General features: G+C 48.3%; 1 protein-coding gene across 4 annotated transcripts in view; it reads left to right on the forward strand.

Moving 5' to 3' along the window:
* GNAS (GNAS complex locus) overlaps positions 1–17,341 on the forward strand; it is an 812,652-nt gene that overhangs the window by 600,533 nt on the left and 194,778 nt on the right. For all 4 annotated transcript variants that reach the window (XM_085619449.1, XM_085619450.1, XM_085619451.1 and 1 more), the window contains one exon: positions 12,915–12,969. In XM_085619449.1, the coding sequence (XP_085475575.1) occupies positions 12,915–12,969 (55 nt within the window). The remainder of the gene's footprint in view (positions 1–12,914; positions 12,970–17,341) is intronic.

Here is a 17,341-nt window from a genome sequence, read left to right on the forward strand (position 1 = left end):
AAGAAATCATTCTTGGTTGTTAATTGTTTTTTCTGCTTCACTACCCAAAGCTTTACTTCATGAGTGTCACATAACCTTATTTACAGGGAGACCTTTGACAGTCTTCTTTATAGTACCACAGTTGGCCTTAGGAAACCTTTAACTATCTGTGTATGTTGAATGAAATTACTTTGTTGTGTGAATTGGGTGGGTGGTTAGGTGTTGCTATTGGATACCAAGTACACAAGGTTCCATCTTCCTCTGTATTGTTTTGTATTTTTTCCATGTTAAGTGGGCGTGTGCATATTCCATCTGCTCTAAAACATGCTTGGCTTTTCAAAAGTATATCCAAATAAAAGAAGTAAGTTAGGAAATAGTGCAGGCTTCTGTATTTGTTTTCAAAGTATTGCTATGGAAAAAAGCTTTATAGCGGAGCAATATTTTCAGAGCAGATATAATAGCCTATACACAGTGAAAACATAATCTGGCCTAGATGTTATCCCTTAGAGTGCCATTGGTCTACACTTCTACCACCAACAATCTTCTAATGCTTGGAAATAAAGGCCCTTAAGAAAGCAATGGTAAAGGACCAGATGGAAAAGTAAATGTCAATTGTTCCGTGGAAAAACTGGACATTTTCGTGCCTGTGAACATCTTCACATTATCCTTCCTCCACCCTTCCACTTTATTGATAGCTTTAGTCCAGGTAAAGGAGAACATTTGTTACTCAAGGACACCAGCTATTGAAGGTTGCTGATGATGAGAGATGTGTATTTGTAATCCTCTTACTTGAGTTTGCAGCTTTCAAAGCACAGGTATTGGCTCTCTCCCCAGACAAGCAGTGAATATGAAAGTCACTGTTTTAGATCAGAGCACAGTGAGTGCATTGTGCTAGTAGGAGTGCCAAATTTCTTCTTGTAATCCAAACACTTTTTTAACACGTCAGTGCAATGTGGGCGTTCTGGCCTTTGTTTTCTTCGATTTAATCAATTTGACTAAGACACATGATGAGCATTTATAAAAGGAGGCAGCATGTGAAGTGAGTTGGCGCTTCTAGTTATTGATAGGTCGAATCTCGAATGTTATTTTGATTCAGCAACTAAGACCATGTGGATTGTTATTACGTACTTAGCATTTCTGACAGAGACCTCTAGCTGCAGATTCCTTACCTTAGAATATGACAGGCTGGATCTGGAAGACTTTTGATCGAGCAATAGTCTTGCACACTGGTAGGTGGCGTCAGTTGGCTCCTCGTGGTGTCGTCTGCGCCAAAAGTGACGTCCGCGTCGCCAATACAAGTACCACTGCGGCGGGCTGATGTCTGTTATTTTCTTTCCGGGCCAGCTAGCTCAGATCTGTTAAGAGAGCTACCCTCTGTCACTTTTTGATTAGCCTTTTTAGACCTTTTGTTGAAACGTTTTAGTGGGTATGTTTTTCCTGGATGTTGAAGAGGACTTCTGGATTCAAACTGCATGTTGCCTGCCATTGTGCTATATTTGTGACTGATCAACACTTAGTTTGTCTGTTTCCTGAATAGTGACCATAACTCAAAGTCGTGCTCTGACTGCCGGGCCATGGCTTTACGGGAGTGGTCCATAGAGCTGCTTCCGGTCCGGCATTCAACTCCATGCCATTTGCCTCGGAGGGATTGTTCCTGGTCGCGGGGCAGGTCCTGGCACCACTCCGGGAGTCCTGAGTCCTCGTCCTCCCACTCGAAGTCGTGTAGCCAGTCCGGTAAGAGGCATTATGAGCACAAGAATTCAAAACCTGCTTCAATGTCTCCCCGTTCATCAGCCGCTGTGATGGAGGAGCCTCGAGGCCCTAGGCCTCGTTCTGCTGAACTTGTGCCTGGGCCGGCTCTGCGCTTCCCTTACTTTCCAGAGATCAGAGCGACACCCGCCCAGGCAAAAGACTTCTATAATGCCATGTGCCTCGTATTTGGGTGACATGACGATCCCAGTGCACCTTCCGGCCCTGGAAGCTCAGAAGGAGCTTCATCGGGTTCTGTGCTGGCAGCTCTGGCCCCTGTGCCAATGCCCCCAATGGATCCGGTGGCGGATCTGGACTGGTCGGTCCCTGGCACCCGCACCCACGAAGAGGACCCCACCCACCCCACCTGCACAGCCCCATTCTCATCACGGACGAGATTGGCGCCTATCGCTGCCGATTCCGGCATCGACAGCTCCCTTGGGTCCTAGGTCGATTCTTTAGCCTTTTGAGGGCTAGGAATGGAGGATTATTGGGAGGGGTCATTGGACCCTTTACAAGACCAGCCTGAGTACGAACTGGACTGGTATGAGGATTAGGGTGAGGCCAATGGTCTAGATACCGCCTCTGATTCTGGCATGCTTTCTCCACCCTACCATGGCTACAGAGGAGGGAGCTTCATATGCTATGGTGATGAGGACAGCCGAGGTCCTGGACCTTCAGCGCACTTTGGTGGAAGTCAAGACTAACATCTTGACAGTCCGCTGAATCCTCCTATGAACCTCTCCTGCCTTGCAACAAAGCCTTGACTAATGTTCTTCTGAGAACCTGGTACAAGCCCAGCACGGGGTCCCCTGTGAAAAGGACAGTTGCCCACCATCATCGCCCGGCTCCAGGCAACCTGAAATTCCTGATCAGCTACCCTACCCCGAGAGTTTAGTGGTCCAGACTCCTATATCACAGGGTGCGTTTCCCTCCGCACCCCCAGACAGGGAATCCAAGAGGCCGGGTAGTTGGGGCAAGAATGTTTTCTTCTGCAAGCCTTTCATTACGGTCGATGAACACTTGCACGCCTATTGGGCCATTACTCCTGCTACTTGTGGGAAACGGTTGTGCAGGTGCTGCTACAGGTCCCTGAGGAGGCCTCTGCCATTCTCTCCTAAGCTGTATTTGACGAGAGAGATGCGGCAAAGTTCCCTATTAGTTATAAGCTTGGCACCACCGACTCGCTGGGCAGAATGTCATCAACTGTGGCCGTCTAACGCTACACCTGGCTCAGAACATCTGGCGTTTCAGGGCTTGTCTAGGCTTCCCTTATGGACAGGATGGCTCCTGTCTCTTCGGAGACTAGGCAGACATGACTCTGGAGTGCTTTAGGGACTCGTGGGCTACAGCCAAGTCCTTGGGCCTCAGTGCCTACATATCCCCTGTCTGCTTTTCGCCCCTTTTGTGGCCACAGAGGAGGTTTTTAGCCATGCCAGCTATATCCCACCCTCAAGACCGTGCAAGTTTAGCAACCTCTGCGTGGCCGTGGGAGCAGCTCCTTTCTACCCTTCTACCCCTTGGATCAGCCGGACAGAGGTCCAGTCAGTCCCCTCCTCCTTCTGCAGGCTGCAAACCTTTGTAGTCAAGCCCTTCAAGATCATGGGTGACTGGTTGGTGGCAGTATGAGTTATCATCTAACCCACTGGCAAAACATCATATCAGACAATTGGTTTCTTCAGCTAGTAAGGGGCTACCCCCTCCACTTCAAGACTACCCATTCCTCCATGCCTCCGACTTATGACCAGCTGATGGAGGACCACCTAAACTTGCTTCAGGAGAAAGTCCGGACTCTCTTGACCAAGGGAGCCATAGGTGGGGTTCTGGCACCAGAAGTCGGCTGTGGTTGCTAGTCCCGCTACTTTCTGGTCCCGAAAAGGGACAAGTGCCTTCGTCCTATTCTAGATCAGCAAGCGCTCAACTTGCTTCTCAAAAAGGAGAAATTCAAAATGCTCACACTGGCTCAGGTCTTGTCTACCCTAGACCCTGGATGGTGGCGTTGGACTTGCAGGGTCCCTATTTTCGCATTCCTGTCCTGCCTGCCCATCGGCGCTAACGGCAGTTAGTAAACGGTTGGCTGCAAGCAGTTTCAGTACACAATGCTCCCCTTTGGCCTTGCCAGCACCCCGCAGGTGTTTCTCCAAGGTGATGGCTTTGGCCGCAGCTTAACTGCGATGGTCAGGGGTGCTTGACGACTGGCCGTTGAAAGCAAACTCTCCCCAGACTATCCTCTCCCACCTACACTCTATGGCGAATCTCCTGCGTTCGCTGGGGTTCACTATCAACATGCCTAAGTCACTCCTGACTCCCTCTTAGTTGCTCCCTTTTATCGGAGCTGTTCTGGTCACCGTACGGTTTTGGGACTAGCCACCTCAGCAGCAAGTCCAGGATATTCAGGATATAATACCGATGTTTCAGCCTCTATTCTGGATTTCAATGAGAATGACTCTGAGGCTGCTGGGCCTCTTTGCCGCCTGCATCCTGCTAGTGCTCCACATCAGCTTGCTGGAGCTACCAGCGATTTGCTTGGCATTGAAAGCTTTTCACCCTTCCATCAAGGGAAAGCTGGTTCAGGTGATCAGACGACACCACCACCATGTGGTACTGCAACAAACAGGATGGGCAGGGGTCCTGGACCCTTTGTCAGGAGACCTTGAGTCTCTGGAAATCGCTGCAACAGCAGGGCATATCCCTGGTGGTGCAACACCTGGCCGGTTTTCTGAACGCCAGGGCGGACAAACTCAGCCGTCCATGCCTAGCAGTTCACAAGTGGCGTCTCTATCCGAAGGTGTCGTGAGGTCTTTTTCAGAAGTGGGGAGAGGCTTGGCTAGATCTGTTCCCCTTGGCCGAGAACGCAGTTTTGCTCACTGGAGTTAACAACGCAGCACTCACTAAGCTGCACTTTTCATCTTGAGTGGAGCTCAGGCCTCCTGCACGCCTTCCTGCCAATACCACTCCTGTCCCGTGCACGCAAGAAGGTCAGGAACGACCAGGCCCAAGTCATTCTTGTGGCTCTGGACTGGGCACGGGGAGTCTCGTATCCCGAGCTTCTCCAACTGAGCATTGATCCTCAGATCAGGCTGCCCCTTGAGGAGGATTTACTGTTGCAGCAACAGGGAAGGGTCCTCCACCAAGACCTGTCAACTCTATGCCTTCATGCTTGAAGATTGAGCTGCGGCAGTTGACAGATTTCGATCTTCCTCCTGAAGTCTGTGATGTGATTTTGGCAGCCAGGCGTCTCTCTACCAAGTTAGTGTACGCCTGCCGGTTGCAGCACTTTTTGAAATATTGTACAGAAAGATCTGTTGATCCTCATTCTGCTTCCTTCTCTCAAGCCCTTCTCTTTATTTTGGCCCTTGCCCAGCAGGGCTCTGCTCTGGGCAGTCTCAAAGGGTACTTTTCGACTTTGTCTGCCCTCTTTATTTAAATCCCCTGTAAACAGATTTCTTAAGGGGCTTGTACATATGTTTCCACCTGCCCCATTCATCATGCCTCAGTGGGACCTTAATTTGGTTCTCACCATCCTGATGTGCGCTGCGTTCGAACCTCTGCACAACTGCCCCCTCCAGCTGCTTTCCATAAAAACTGCTTTTTAGTGGCAATAACTTCTAGCAGGAGGGTGAACGAATTGCAGGCTCTGTCATCCTAGCCTCCTTACCTGACCATCTTCCCTGATACGTTCGTGCTGCGCACAGTGCCTCTTTCTTGCCGAAAGTGGTAACACTATTCCATGTGGGGCAATCAGTCACCTTGCCCACTTTCTATGCTCCCCCACACCCCTGTAAAGAGGAGGAGCGACTCCACCCTATGGACCTAAAAAGAAAGTTGTCATTCTACCTTGACCGCACTTAAGAATTCCGGGTGGACGATCAACTCTTTGCAGGGGAGGTGGTGGATCAAAAAAACGTTCTGCCGTGCAGAAGAGAACTATCTTGCAATGGTTCATCTTCTGTATCGAAATGTAATTTTCTGTGGCCAAGAAACGGCCTCTTGAAGGTTTAAGAGCTCATTCCACCAGAGCCAAGGCTTGCGACCACAGCGTTGCAACTGGTGTTCCAGTCCTTGACATTTGTCAGGCAGTAACGTGGCCATTACTGCACACGTTCATTAAGCACTACTGCCTGGACAGTCAACTCTGCAAGGATGGCCCATTTTGGCAGCTCTGTCCTGCAGGACTTCCTGGTGTAAACTTGTTAGCAGTCCCTCTTCCGGGAATGCTATTGCTTGGGTATCTATTCTAAGGTAAGGAATCTGCTGCTAGCTGTCTCTATCAGATGGACAAGTTACTTACCTTCGGTACCACCTTATCTGGTAGAGATGTAATCTAGCCGCAGATTTCTTACCGACCCACCTATCCTCCCCGCCCTGAATACAGGTTTTTAGGGTCAGGGCTGATCGCTTTCAGGGCCCTAGTTGTTCTAAAAACAAGAAAACACAAAAGATGAGAGAGGCATCGAAAAATGTGTCTGGTTCATATCCCACAGATGATTGAGGACGGCGATCACAGAAAAGGCCAGTCTTTCAACTAGATGATTTTGTAGATTCTTTTATTCATAGTTAAATACACAACAGGCAACGTGTTTCACCCTTGCGGGCTTCTTCAGGGCAAATAAGTTGTTCACACCGTCGAAGAAGGTGTCTGTAGGACTTGGCCCTTTTACCCTCAGTTGTTTTCATTTTTCATGTTGCTACAGGTTCAGGGAGCCATTTTATCTACCCCTGAAACTTCTAACTGAGGGCCTGAAGCACAAAATGGTGGCCACCTGTGACATCACCAGCATCCACTGGAACCTACCAGCACCTTCCAGAACATTCCAGGAGATTCCAGAACTCTGTGACAGTTGGAGACCGTTTAGAATGTTGGGAGGATAAGAGAGGCAGTTGGCAGTTGGAGCTGGCAGTTGGCACCTGACTGGTGAAGAGAGAGGAGCACAACAGTGAAGGAGGAAGGAGTGAAGCAGCAGGGGTGGAAACTTGTGCCTGGAGTGGGGTCCATAAACCCACCCTTGATACTTGTCCCTACTGATGGATCCCAGCCTATAGCCCTGTGTGGGAAGAAGACAGAAGAAAACCATCCTAAGGACCTGGACAGCAGGAACAGGCCTTAGAACCAAGAAAGCAGCAAGATCCTGACCTGGAAACTGGTTTCCCTGGAGTCCGGCGTCGAGTAGCCTAAGACCTGGAGCCCGAGGTGGAGAAGCGGCGCTGACTGAAGAAGCAGACGTCGTACCCGGAGCCGCCTGAGGTCGTGAGAGGGCGCCGACGGAGGTCGTGAGGAATACCAGAGGTCGAGGAGGAAGTGAACCGAGGTCGAGCGAGCGGCGTCATCGGAGGAGTGAAGTCCGCCCTCCGGAGTCGTCGGAGACCGAGGTAGAGGAGCACCGGAGGTCGGGAGTGAGGATCTCACTCCGGAGTCGCCCGGAGCCTGTGAGGAGGAGCACCGGAGGTCGGGGGTGAGGATCGCACCCCGGAGTCGCCGGAAGTCGACAGCGAGGCCAGGCCGGCCGACGTCATCGGAGCCGAGTGCGCCATCGGACCGGAGCCGCCCGAAGTCGACATCGTGAGGAGACTGCCCGACGCCGTCGAATCGGAGGTCGAGTTCGAACCGAGGCCACCGACATCGGACCGGAACCGCCTACCGGCGTCGTCAAAGAACTGACATTGTGCCGAGGCCGCCGAGACCGAACCGGAACCGCCTCACGGCGTCGACACGACTCCAGCGGCGTCGGAACATCAGAAAAGGGCAGTAAGTGGAGTAGAGGGCGCCTAAGGCCCTGTGGAGACCTGAGAGACTACTCTAAGGGGCTAGGGAGGTGCTGAAACCCACCTGACTGTGCCTGGGGTGAACTGGGACTAACCTAGAGAGGTTGTGTGGAGAAGGGAAGCCAGGGCATTGGAATTCCCCCCTTTGATCTACCTCAGTTTAGGCCTCAGCCTTTGCCTCAGCCAGGGAGTAGAACCCCCCAAGCCTTCCACACCCTACAAGCTGTGCCTGGGCCAAATCAGCCCTTAAGAATTGAAGTGTCATCTGATTCATGAGTGTGGCTGTATACTTCTAATTACTTATTGGGGATACTGTATTTATTAAGTTCTTATCTATTTATTGCTGCACTATATTTATAGGTCCACAGGACTTGTTGGTGTACAGTATTTATTGGTACAGTATTTATTGGTACAGTATTTATTACCTCAAAGTATTAAATTGTCTGTATATATTGCACTTGTATTTATGCCCTGTTATTTATGATCACCCCTATTTATTTCAGCAAACAGCAATTATTTATTTGACCTGCTCTATTTAAGAATTTGTATATTGTGATTGTTATTTATTTTCCCAATCAGCAACTAAGAGAAGAAAGATAAAGAAAGCATATTTTCATAATTTTTACGGTGTAGAGTCGTTTTTGGAACGGATGCACGCATGGTTATTGTATGGGTATATTGTATGCTTAGCACTGCGCCTGTTTCCTGACCACTCGAGCCAAGCTACCCCATTGTGTCGGGAAGGTCCACCACCACCCTGCGGAGTGGGAGTGGGCTGTTTCCAACATAAATTGGTGTTCAGTGGTGGGATAGAGCTGTGCCTACATATACTCAACAATAACTGTGGGTAGTCCATAGGCCTACACCGGGAGTTTTCTCACAGCGGCCTTCCAAATTGTGGGTTTTTGTTTTTTCCAAATTTACTCTGGTGGTGGGAGGAGGTATTACTAAAGGTACCCCCCTGCATTGTTACTGCACAAAACCTGTCCTCTAACCTGAGTGGGCAAGATGGAGTTTGTACCAGAAAATCTAAAAACGTACACTGTGGCCCAAGTCAGGAAGTTAACAGACCGGAGGGAGAAAAGACAGCTCGCATGGGACTTAGCAAGGCTGGAGAAAGAGATGGAGGAGAAAAGGAGGGCGCACGAGCTTTGGATGAAGGAGATGAAGCTGCGTGCCCTCCAGATGAGTGTGTCCAGCGAGGACACTGGTGGCAGCATACCAGAAGCTTCACAGGAGCTAGAAGTTTATTTACCCCAGGAAGACATCACCAGGGTGTCTGAGGAGGCATTGGGGTGTGAACCTGAAGGGGGTAGTGCAGGGATCTCCCCACCCAGCGAGGTGAGAGAAGTGGCAGATAGCCCAGCTAGGTCCCAGGGAGAGAGGGTTGTAGGGCCTCACGACCTATCTGTAGGAAGGCGTGAGACGGGGAGGTGTCCCGAGGTGCCCCAACCGAAGTCTCAGGGCCTGGAGAGTTCCGCAAGGGAGCCCCAGGTTGGGAGCCTAGGCTGTCCCGATGTGCCCTCCAGTGCAGGGGAGCCCCTAGTGGCAGGAGGACCCAGGGCGACTGTAACCAGCGCGCCTGAGGTTCTGGGGTTGGCCCAGTTTCAGGGTCAAGGCCCTAGACTGAGGAGGAAGTGTTGGTCTGAGGGTGCCTCGCAGGGTAGGGTGAGGAATCCCAGAAGGAGAGTTAGGGGGAGGAGAGTCTCGCCCCTGAAGGCTGGTCAGCCTAAGGGTGCGAAACCCAGGAGGAAGGACCAGAGGCAGTTTAGGACTGCAAGGAGGAGGACCGGAGTGGTCAACGGGCCCTACAGGCCTGGGGCTACTGCCCCCCACTCCGCGAGATCACCCGGGCCAGAGACATCTGGATGGTCCAGGGGCCGGTCCTGGCCACAACTAGCTAGGGAACCCCCGTGGGGTGGTTTTGTTGGTCCAGGGAGGTTAGTTAGGGAACCATTGGGTTCCAGAGCGGAGGAGAACTTGCGGGTGCTCCTGCCGTTGCGGGCCTGCGTCCACCTTTTCTCGCCCCAAGCAGGGAAGACCATCAAGGCATTGATCGGTCTACCCTGGCTTTTGGCTGGAAGGGGGTTGTGTAGGACTTGGCCCTTTTACCCTCAGTTGTTTTCATTTTTCATGTTGCTACAGGTTCAGGGAGCCATTTTATCTACCCCTGAAACTTCTAACTGAGGGCCTGAAGCACAAAATGGTGGCCACCTGTGACATCACCAGCATCCACTGGAACCTACCAGCACCTTCCAGAACATTCCAGGAGATTCCAGAACTCTGTGACAGTTGGAGACCGTTTAGAATGTTGGGAGGATAAGAGAGGCAGTTGGCAGTTGGAGCTGGCAGTTGGCACCTGACTGGTGAAGAGAGAGGAGCACAACAGTGAAGGAGGAAGGAGTGAAGCAGCAGGGGTGGAAACTTGTGCCTGGAGTGGGGTCCATAAACCCACCCTTGATACTTGTCCCTACTGATGGATCCCAGCCTATAGCCCTGTGTGGGAAGAAGACAGAAGAAAACCATCCTAAGGACCTGGACAGCAGGAACAGGCCTTAGAACCAAGAAAGCAGCAAGATCCTGACCTGGAAACTGGTTTCCCTGGAGTCCGGCGTCGAGTAGCCTAAGACCTGGAGCCCGAGGTGGAGAAGCGGCGCTGACTGAAGAAGCAGACGTCGTACCCGGAGCCGCCTGAGGTCGTGAGAGGGCGCCGACGGAGGTCGTGAGGAATACCAGAGGTCGAGGAGGAAGTGAACCGAGGTCGAGCGAGCGGCGTCATCGGAGGAGTGAAGTCCGCCCTCCGGAGTCGTCGGAGACCGAGGTAGAGGAGCACCGGAGGTCGGGAGTGAGGATCGCACTCCGGAGTCGCCCGGAGCCTGTGAGGAGGAGCACCGGAGGTCGGGGGTGAGGATCGCACCCCGGAGTCGCCGGAAGTCGACAGCGAGGCCAGGCCGGCCGACGTCATCGGAGCCGAGTGCGCCATCGGACCGGAGCCGCCCGAAGTCGACATCGTGAGGAGACTGCCCGACGCCGTCGAATCGGAGGTCGAGTTCGAACCGAGGCCACCGACATCGGACCGGAACCGCCTACCGGCGTCGTCAAAGAACTGACATTGTGCCGAGGCCGCCGAGACCGAACCGGAACCGCCTCACGGCGTCGACACGACTCCAGCGGCGTCGGAACATCAGAAAAGGGCAGTAAGTGGAGTAGAGGGCGCCTAAGGCCCTGTGGAGACCTGAGAGACTACTCTAAGGGGCTAGGGAGGTGCTGAAACCCACCTGACTGTGCCTGGGGTGAACTGGGACTAACCTAGAGAGGTTGTGTGGAGAAGGGAAGCCAGGGCATTGGAATTCCCCCCTTTGATCTACCTCAGTTTAGGCCTCAGCCTTTGCCTCAGCCAGGGAGTAGAACCCCCCAAGCCTTCCACACCCTACAAGCTGTGCCTGGGCCAAATCAGCCCTTAAGAATTGAAGTGTCATCTGATTCATGAGTGTGGCTGTATACTTCTAATTACTTATTGGGGATACTGTATTTATTAAGTTCTTATCTATTTATTGCTGCACTATATTTATAGGTCCACAGGACTTGTTGGTGTACAGTATTTATTGGTACAGTATTTATTGGTACAGTATTTATTACCTCAAAGTATTTAATTGTCTGTATATATTGCACTTGTATTTATGCCCTGTTATTTATGATCACCCCTATTTATTTCAGCAAACAGCAATTATTTATTTGACCTGCTCTATTTAAGAATTTGTATATTGTGATTGTTATTTATTTTCCCAATCAGCAACTAAGAGAAGAAAGATAAAGAAAGCATATTTTCATAATTTTTACGGTGTAGTCGTTTTTGGAACGGATGCACGCATGGTTATTGTATGGGTATATTGTATGCTTAGCACTGCGCCTGTTTCCTGACCACTCGAGCCAAGCTACCCCATTGTGTCGGGAAGGTCCACCACCACCCTGCGGAGTGGGAGTGGGCTGTTTCCAACAGTGTCCAAAAAGTGATGGCCCAATTTGGTCGGCACTTTTTTAAGTGTTAAGTTTCGGACGTAAAGTCTGAAAGTATTTCTAATGTATGCTGGTATAGACGTGACACAAGTTTCCCCTATAGCTGCGTGAAGAGTCTGGCGATTGAGTGCGCAATACACCCATGTCCCTGAAAAGAATACTTTTTTACGGACCAGCATACATTGGAAATACTTTTTCAGACTCTATGACCAAAATTTAACACTTAAAGTGCCGACCAAATTGGGCCATCACTTTTTGGACACCTTCGACGGTGTGAACATCTTATTTGCCCTGAAGAAGCCCGCAAGGGTGAAACACGTTGCCTGTTGTGTATTTAATTATGAATAAAAGCATCTACAAAATCATCTAATTGAAAGACTGTCCATTTCTGTCATCGCCGTCCTCCATCATCGGTGGGATTTGAACCAGACACATTTTTCCTTTATAACGATGCCTCTCATCTTTTGTGTTTTCTTGTTGTATTTGAAACCTTAGTCGGTGGCAGGTTTCGGGAGGTGGCCATTGATCGTTAGCTATCATACGAAGCATTGTTTGAATTGTTTATAACAAACACTGGTAGTTGGTGCAGCATCACATACCCTGCCACCGTGCTTGCAGGTAGTAGATTGTTCTAAAAACACCCCTAACAGTGTACTTCATGGCTCTGCGCTCTTGGCGCAGAAAGTCGTAAAAAGTAACTGACATCAGCGTGCTGTGGTGGTGCCTATATAGGTGATGCAGACATCTCTTCGGCACGGACGACGACGCGATGCAGAGCAGACTGTCACCGCCACCTACTGCCGCACAAGGGTATTGCTCGAGCAAAACTCTTACGGATCCAGCCTGATGCCTGGAATTTTCTATGGTAATTGATCTGTGGGTAGATTGTCTTATAACGCATTACCGAAGGTAAGTAACTTGCCCTTTAATTCAGTTAATGAACACTGATATAGTTTAGCTAAAAAAAACTTTAGCCACCAGTTGTGCTGGTGGAGAACTAAAACCAGACAAAACTTGAATATTCAAAACATATGATTTGCCTTGTTCCCTCTATGCTTCCTCTGAGACTGTTGCCTTGTCCAGGAAAATAATGTAGAACATTTGCCAGAGCCTGTACTGTTCTAGAAAAACCATAAGCCAAGGTAGGGAGCATCTTCTACAGTACAATTAGTACAGGCTGTATGCCTGTCCCACTCAAGGTGTGGCTTGAGTACATCCATTGTAGTTTATTGTGTGTACTGCTGCTTTCATCCCCCAAGATATCCTAGCCAGTATTCTTGGCCATCCTTGTGTTTATTTGTGCTAGCCTTTTAAATGAAATATTTTACCTCTTGAATGTGCACTTTATGGATTTTGCAATTTACATTGTATGAGAAATTAACAATAATTTCCTTTGTTTTCTACAGGGAGAAAAAAATGAAAATCCAAGACATAAAAAATAATATCAAAGAAGCTATAGAGGTAAGTAATCCGCATCACGGGGGAACTATGTTTGTAATCTGATACAATGGTTGAAATATTGTTTTGTTGCAAAGTCTTAGTTGTTTCACATAAAAGTCTGTGATTGAAGCACTGACTAGATGGAGATATTGCCATGAGCCTTTTTCAAAATTGTCATACCTTTAAATGTGGTAGACCTAGAGGAAACGTAGGCAGCAACTTTCATACCAACTTAATTTGTGAGAAAGTGGTCTGTAGAGTTTGATGATGTTTACCCATTGTGGCTTCCTTCATTGATATTTAGTACTTTAAATGGTCAACGGGCCCGTCAGGAAAATTACAAAAAAGCTTTGTGGAATAACATGGATTTGAATTGTAGAAGAAAGCAGTGTTCTCTTTTCGTTGTTCTTTCTGTAGATATGCTCTTGAATTTGTTACCTCTGTGAGTAACATTGTAGAATCATTCACGCCTCCTGTTGTTCCTTGTGTACAGCTCAAGCTTACACCAAGCCTTAGACACAAGCTGACCTGTGAACTATGACAACGATTTGGTATAAAGACTTCTCTGGCAGTTTTTTCAGTTTGAAACATTTTGCTCAGTCGCACATGTACAGTATTCCAATTTAGTTCAGTCTTTGTATGATCCTATGCAGCAGATGGTATTTTTGCTGGTCTCATGCTTCACTCCCGTGGAAACAAACCGGCCTGCTTTTGTTTGTGAACAGATACTTTGCTTAATGTAAAACGTGTGTATCTGATAGGCTCCAAGTGTGTTGCTTGTTCTTAAGAGCAGATTGAATCTACTGATCTGATTCATTTACCATCATTTAGAGGTATAAATGACGTGGTCTCTGTCCATAACATTATGGTGGCTCAGTTCTTTGTGCATTACAGGCAAAACGCCATGCAGTCGTGCCATTAAGTGCGTTACCTATTCTTGGTATGTTGCAGCACTTATTAGCAGTAGTACACGCCAATTCAGGCGAGGATGATAGTTTTGTTTGCGATCCTGAACAGCTTCATTTTATACTTTTCTCTCTGATAGGATATGTCGGAATGATGCCATTTCCAGGAAGAGTTGTCTTGAGATTTTAGTCCTGACTAGTTCAGATGGGACTACTGCGTCTGTACCTGTTAAACCAAAGCTTTATACTAGGCCCACTGAAGCTCCACCAATCTGAATTTTTTCTTCTAGGGCCTGTGCCAAAATATAAATAGTGAATTGTTCTTTGAGATTGGCAGCTCAGCTGAGCAGCTGCAACTGGATAACTTGCCTTCTTGTATGTCCCAACCTCACGTTGCCCCTATTGTCAGGGTAAGTGTAGTACTGATTTTGATGTATATGGATTCCTTCATCCATACCCACATAGTGCCAGGAGTCGTACCCACCTATTCTCAGTAGTGGTTTTCTCATGGTTGCATGTGCTTCATAAGAGCTGGTGTCCCACACCAGTGATTGCCTGATGAGTGTAGTGTTATTCCTTGGCTCCCCCTGCACTGAAATGAATTCCTGTATCAGTGACTAACATCACACCATTATAGTAGCTGGCTGTGATGGTGGTGGCTGAAGAGAAACCCTCCCACCACTATTGTACGCCTGTGGATTAAATATGATTTATTCCAGGAGTAACACCTTCACTTTAAAGTTTTCTTTCTGCACCATAGCTGATTACTTTATTGCCCCCTGCTAATTTTAGATTACAAAGAGGGGTTGGGGCCAAGGTCTATAAACGCACTCAGGATTTCTTTTGTATCATTTGCACTTGCTTAAAAATACCTTCATTTTGAAACAAAGACGCCACTTGGAAATTAAGTCTGGTGTCTTCAGCCGAGAGAAGTAGCAGTAGTTTATAAGAGGGCAGTGACCAAATAATGCATTTAACGGTGCTTATCGAAGTGAATGACTTGGTCAAACATTAAATTTGAGAAGCATGCTTAGGATATTTTCTGCTGGGTGGAACAACACAGGCCAGTATTAGCGACATTTACTTTAGCTTCAGCCATCTGTGCATTTCCACGTTTTTTTTGTTTCTATGATAGAACTGTAGTCTAAAATGTCAGTCTGCGGGCTGGCATTTTGTGGGTAAAATGCAGTAGTTGCATAGAAAGATACTTCACCTATAACTGTTAATTCAAAGCTTTTGGTTGAGGACACTAAACATGCATATCGTGGAGTGCTCCCTTTACATAAGCACACCCCTGAGAGTTACCTTTTTCCCCCCTCCTTCCGTTTTCCCATTTTATTGCAGTTTTGCTTTGCAGCAGATGACTGGCATAGTCACCATCTCTTGTTAAGGGACCATTTAACTGGTGCACACCTATGCACTGCTGCCAACAGTGCATGATTTATCAAGAACTGCCTAACTGGTATGCAGAGTAAGGTTTTCACCTCTATTCCACCCCCTTAGAGCCCTATCCGGTCATACGCGGAATTCTCTGTCTGCCTTCATACAAGGGATCCAGGAACCCCATGTGATCGTGAAAGAGCATGGTCACATGATTGTTTCCGAACTAGTTTCTCCCACATGGAGTTGTCACTGTTCAGGAAACACATAAGATGCACATGGCAGCTGAGAACTCTTTGGGAACCAGTTCCTCTCTCGCTCCTGTAACTGTTTCTCTGGTAAAGGCCAAGTCCTCATCTGCTGACAGCATCTGCAATCCATTGTTGCACCATAGGCTACTTCTGGACATGGTACTACAAAGCCATTGCACCTACAGTTTGAGCAATTCTTCCTCCAGGGACATAGATCAAGGACCAAGCCTCTCCTACAGCGGAGACTTGCACTGGCAAGTTGACCCCAGATCTCCCTAGGGACTTTTTTGTCCAGTCTGAGCAGGCAATCATCTTTTTACTCTTCAAAAGGATATCTCTCTTCTGGTACCTGTGTTGCCTTCCTCAACACTGTGCTCTTACGGTAAAATCCTTTCTGGGCAGGTTTCGCTAGTCTGATAAATCAGATCTGGAGTAGCCAAACCCTTCTGAACTCCCCTTGGTAAAATGATGTAGGCCACACCTCACTAGTGTTTCTAATGCTACTCATGAGCTCCTTCTTTGATGCTTAATGTGCAAAACTGGAAGGTAGAAGGTTGCCCTATTTCTTCTGCTTCGAGTGCAGCTCCTGCTGACCTTTATTGGGTGCCACAGGATCAGACTGGAACCAACCGGGCCACCTTTTTGAACTGACACCACCAGGCTAGTTCAAGAGTCTGTTCTGATTACAGCATTTCCATCTGGGCTTCAAGGATTCAGTGATTCTCAATTGGACCAATTTCCTAGGTGTCCTCCTCTCAAGTTGCATACATACCCACTTCTGCCATCTCACTTCAGTGCACAAGCTTGTCTGGGTCGTATCCCATTAGATTTCTTAGATTCCTTTGCCTTCCCCGTCAGATTTGCACGTCGGCCTAGGCTCTACTCTAAACTCGTAGGAATAGAGAGCAGTGATTTTGAGAAGCTATTTTGTTAAACTGTCCTCATTTTTTAGGTAAATTTGTTTTCTACACCAGCGAGGACGGTATTGTTTAGTCATTTACATAGTGCTCAATACACCTTACTGAATTGAAAATTGCTCCACTTTGCCTTTGTTTTGCCTGAACTCCTTTTTACTTGCATGTAACTGTTTCTCTAGTAGAATTTCTCACAATGTTATGATGCAGTTGTGCACCTGAAGGGTATCTATTTTTATTTTGAAATGGACAGATAAAGTACTACCCAAGTTTCAGACTTTCAATGAGATCACCTCCCGCCGCCTACGGAGGACTTTAGAAAAGTTCTAATACTCCAAGAAGAAGAAAATAAAAGGAAATCTTTTGAATCCTACAAAAAGCAGTATCCACCCTGAATAGACTTTACTCATGATAAGGGTCTTCACTATTAACACGACAGTTATGACCTCGGCCTCGGTCTCTTTGCATTTGTCTGCTTAATTGAAATGTCACTTATGTAACACCCAGCCAAAAGGCTCAAGGCTTCCTGTCTTCGTCCATTTGCTGTTGTCTTCTTGAACACAGAACAGTTACACTAAAGCCATCTTAACACTTTACCTTGCTAATGCTACCTAGTGATAGATTATGAAGTCTGACTTTGAGTTGACAGCCTATTGCTTCCGAGCCAACCAATACAATGGTTCTGATCTGAGCCAAACACCTGATGATCCCTTTTTAGGTCTCGCCTGACCCAGCGCATGCGCTGGTCTGGCGAGACTTATTGAGAGGGCTCCAAAAAGTGCTACCAGGCCAGCCTAGAGCTACAGTGCATGTGCGCGGGCGCCGCGCTTGACCGCGATTACTTTCACGGCCGCTTTGATGTTTGATCGCGATCACTTTCGGGGCCGCGGGGCTGCTTGGCATAGCCAATAGGTCTCGCTTTTGGGACCTTATAAGTATTTAG

This window comes from Triturus cristatus, chromosome 7, assembly GCF_964204655.1.
Source record: "Triturus cristatus chromosome 7, aTriCri1.1, whole genome shotgun sequence".
Taxonomy (NCBI): domain Eukaryota; kingdom Metazoa; phylum Chordata; class Amphibia; order Caudata; family Salamandridae; genus Triturus; species Triturus cristatus.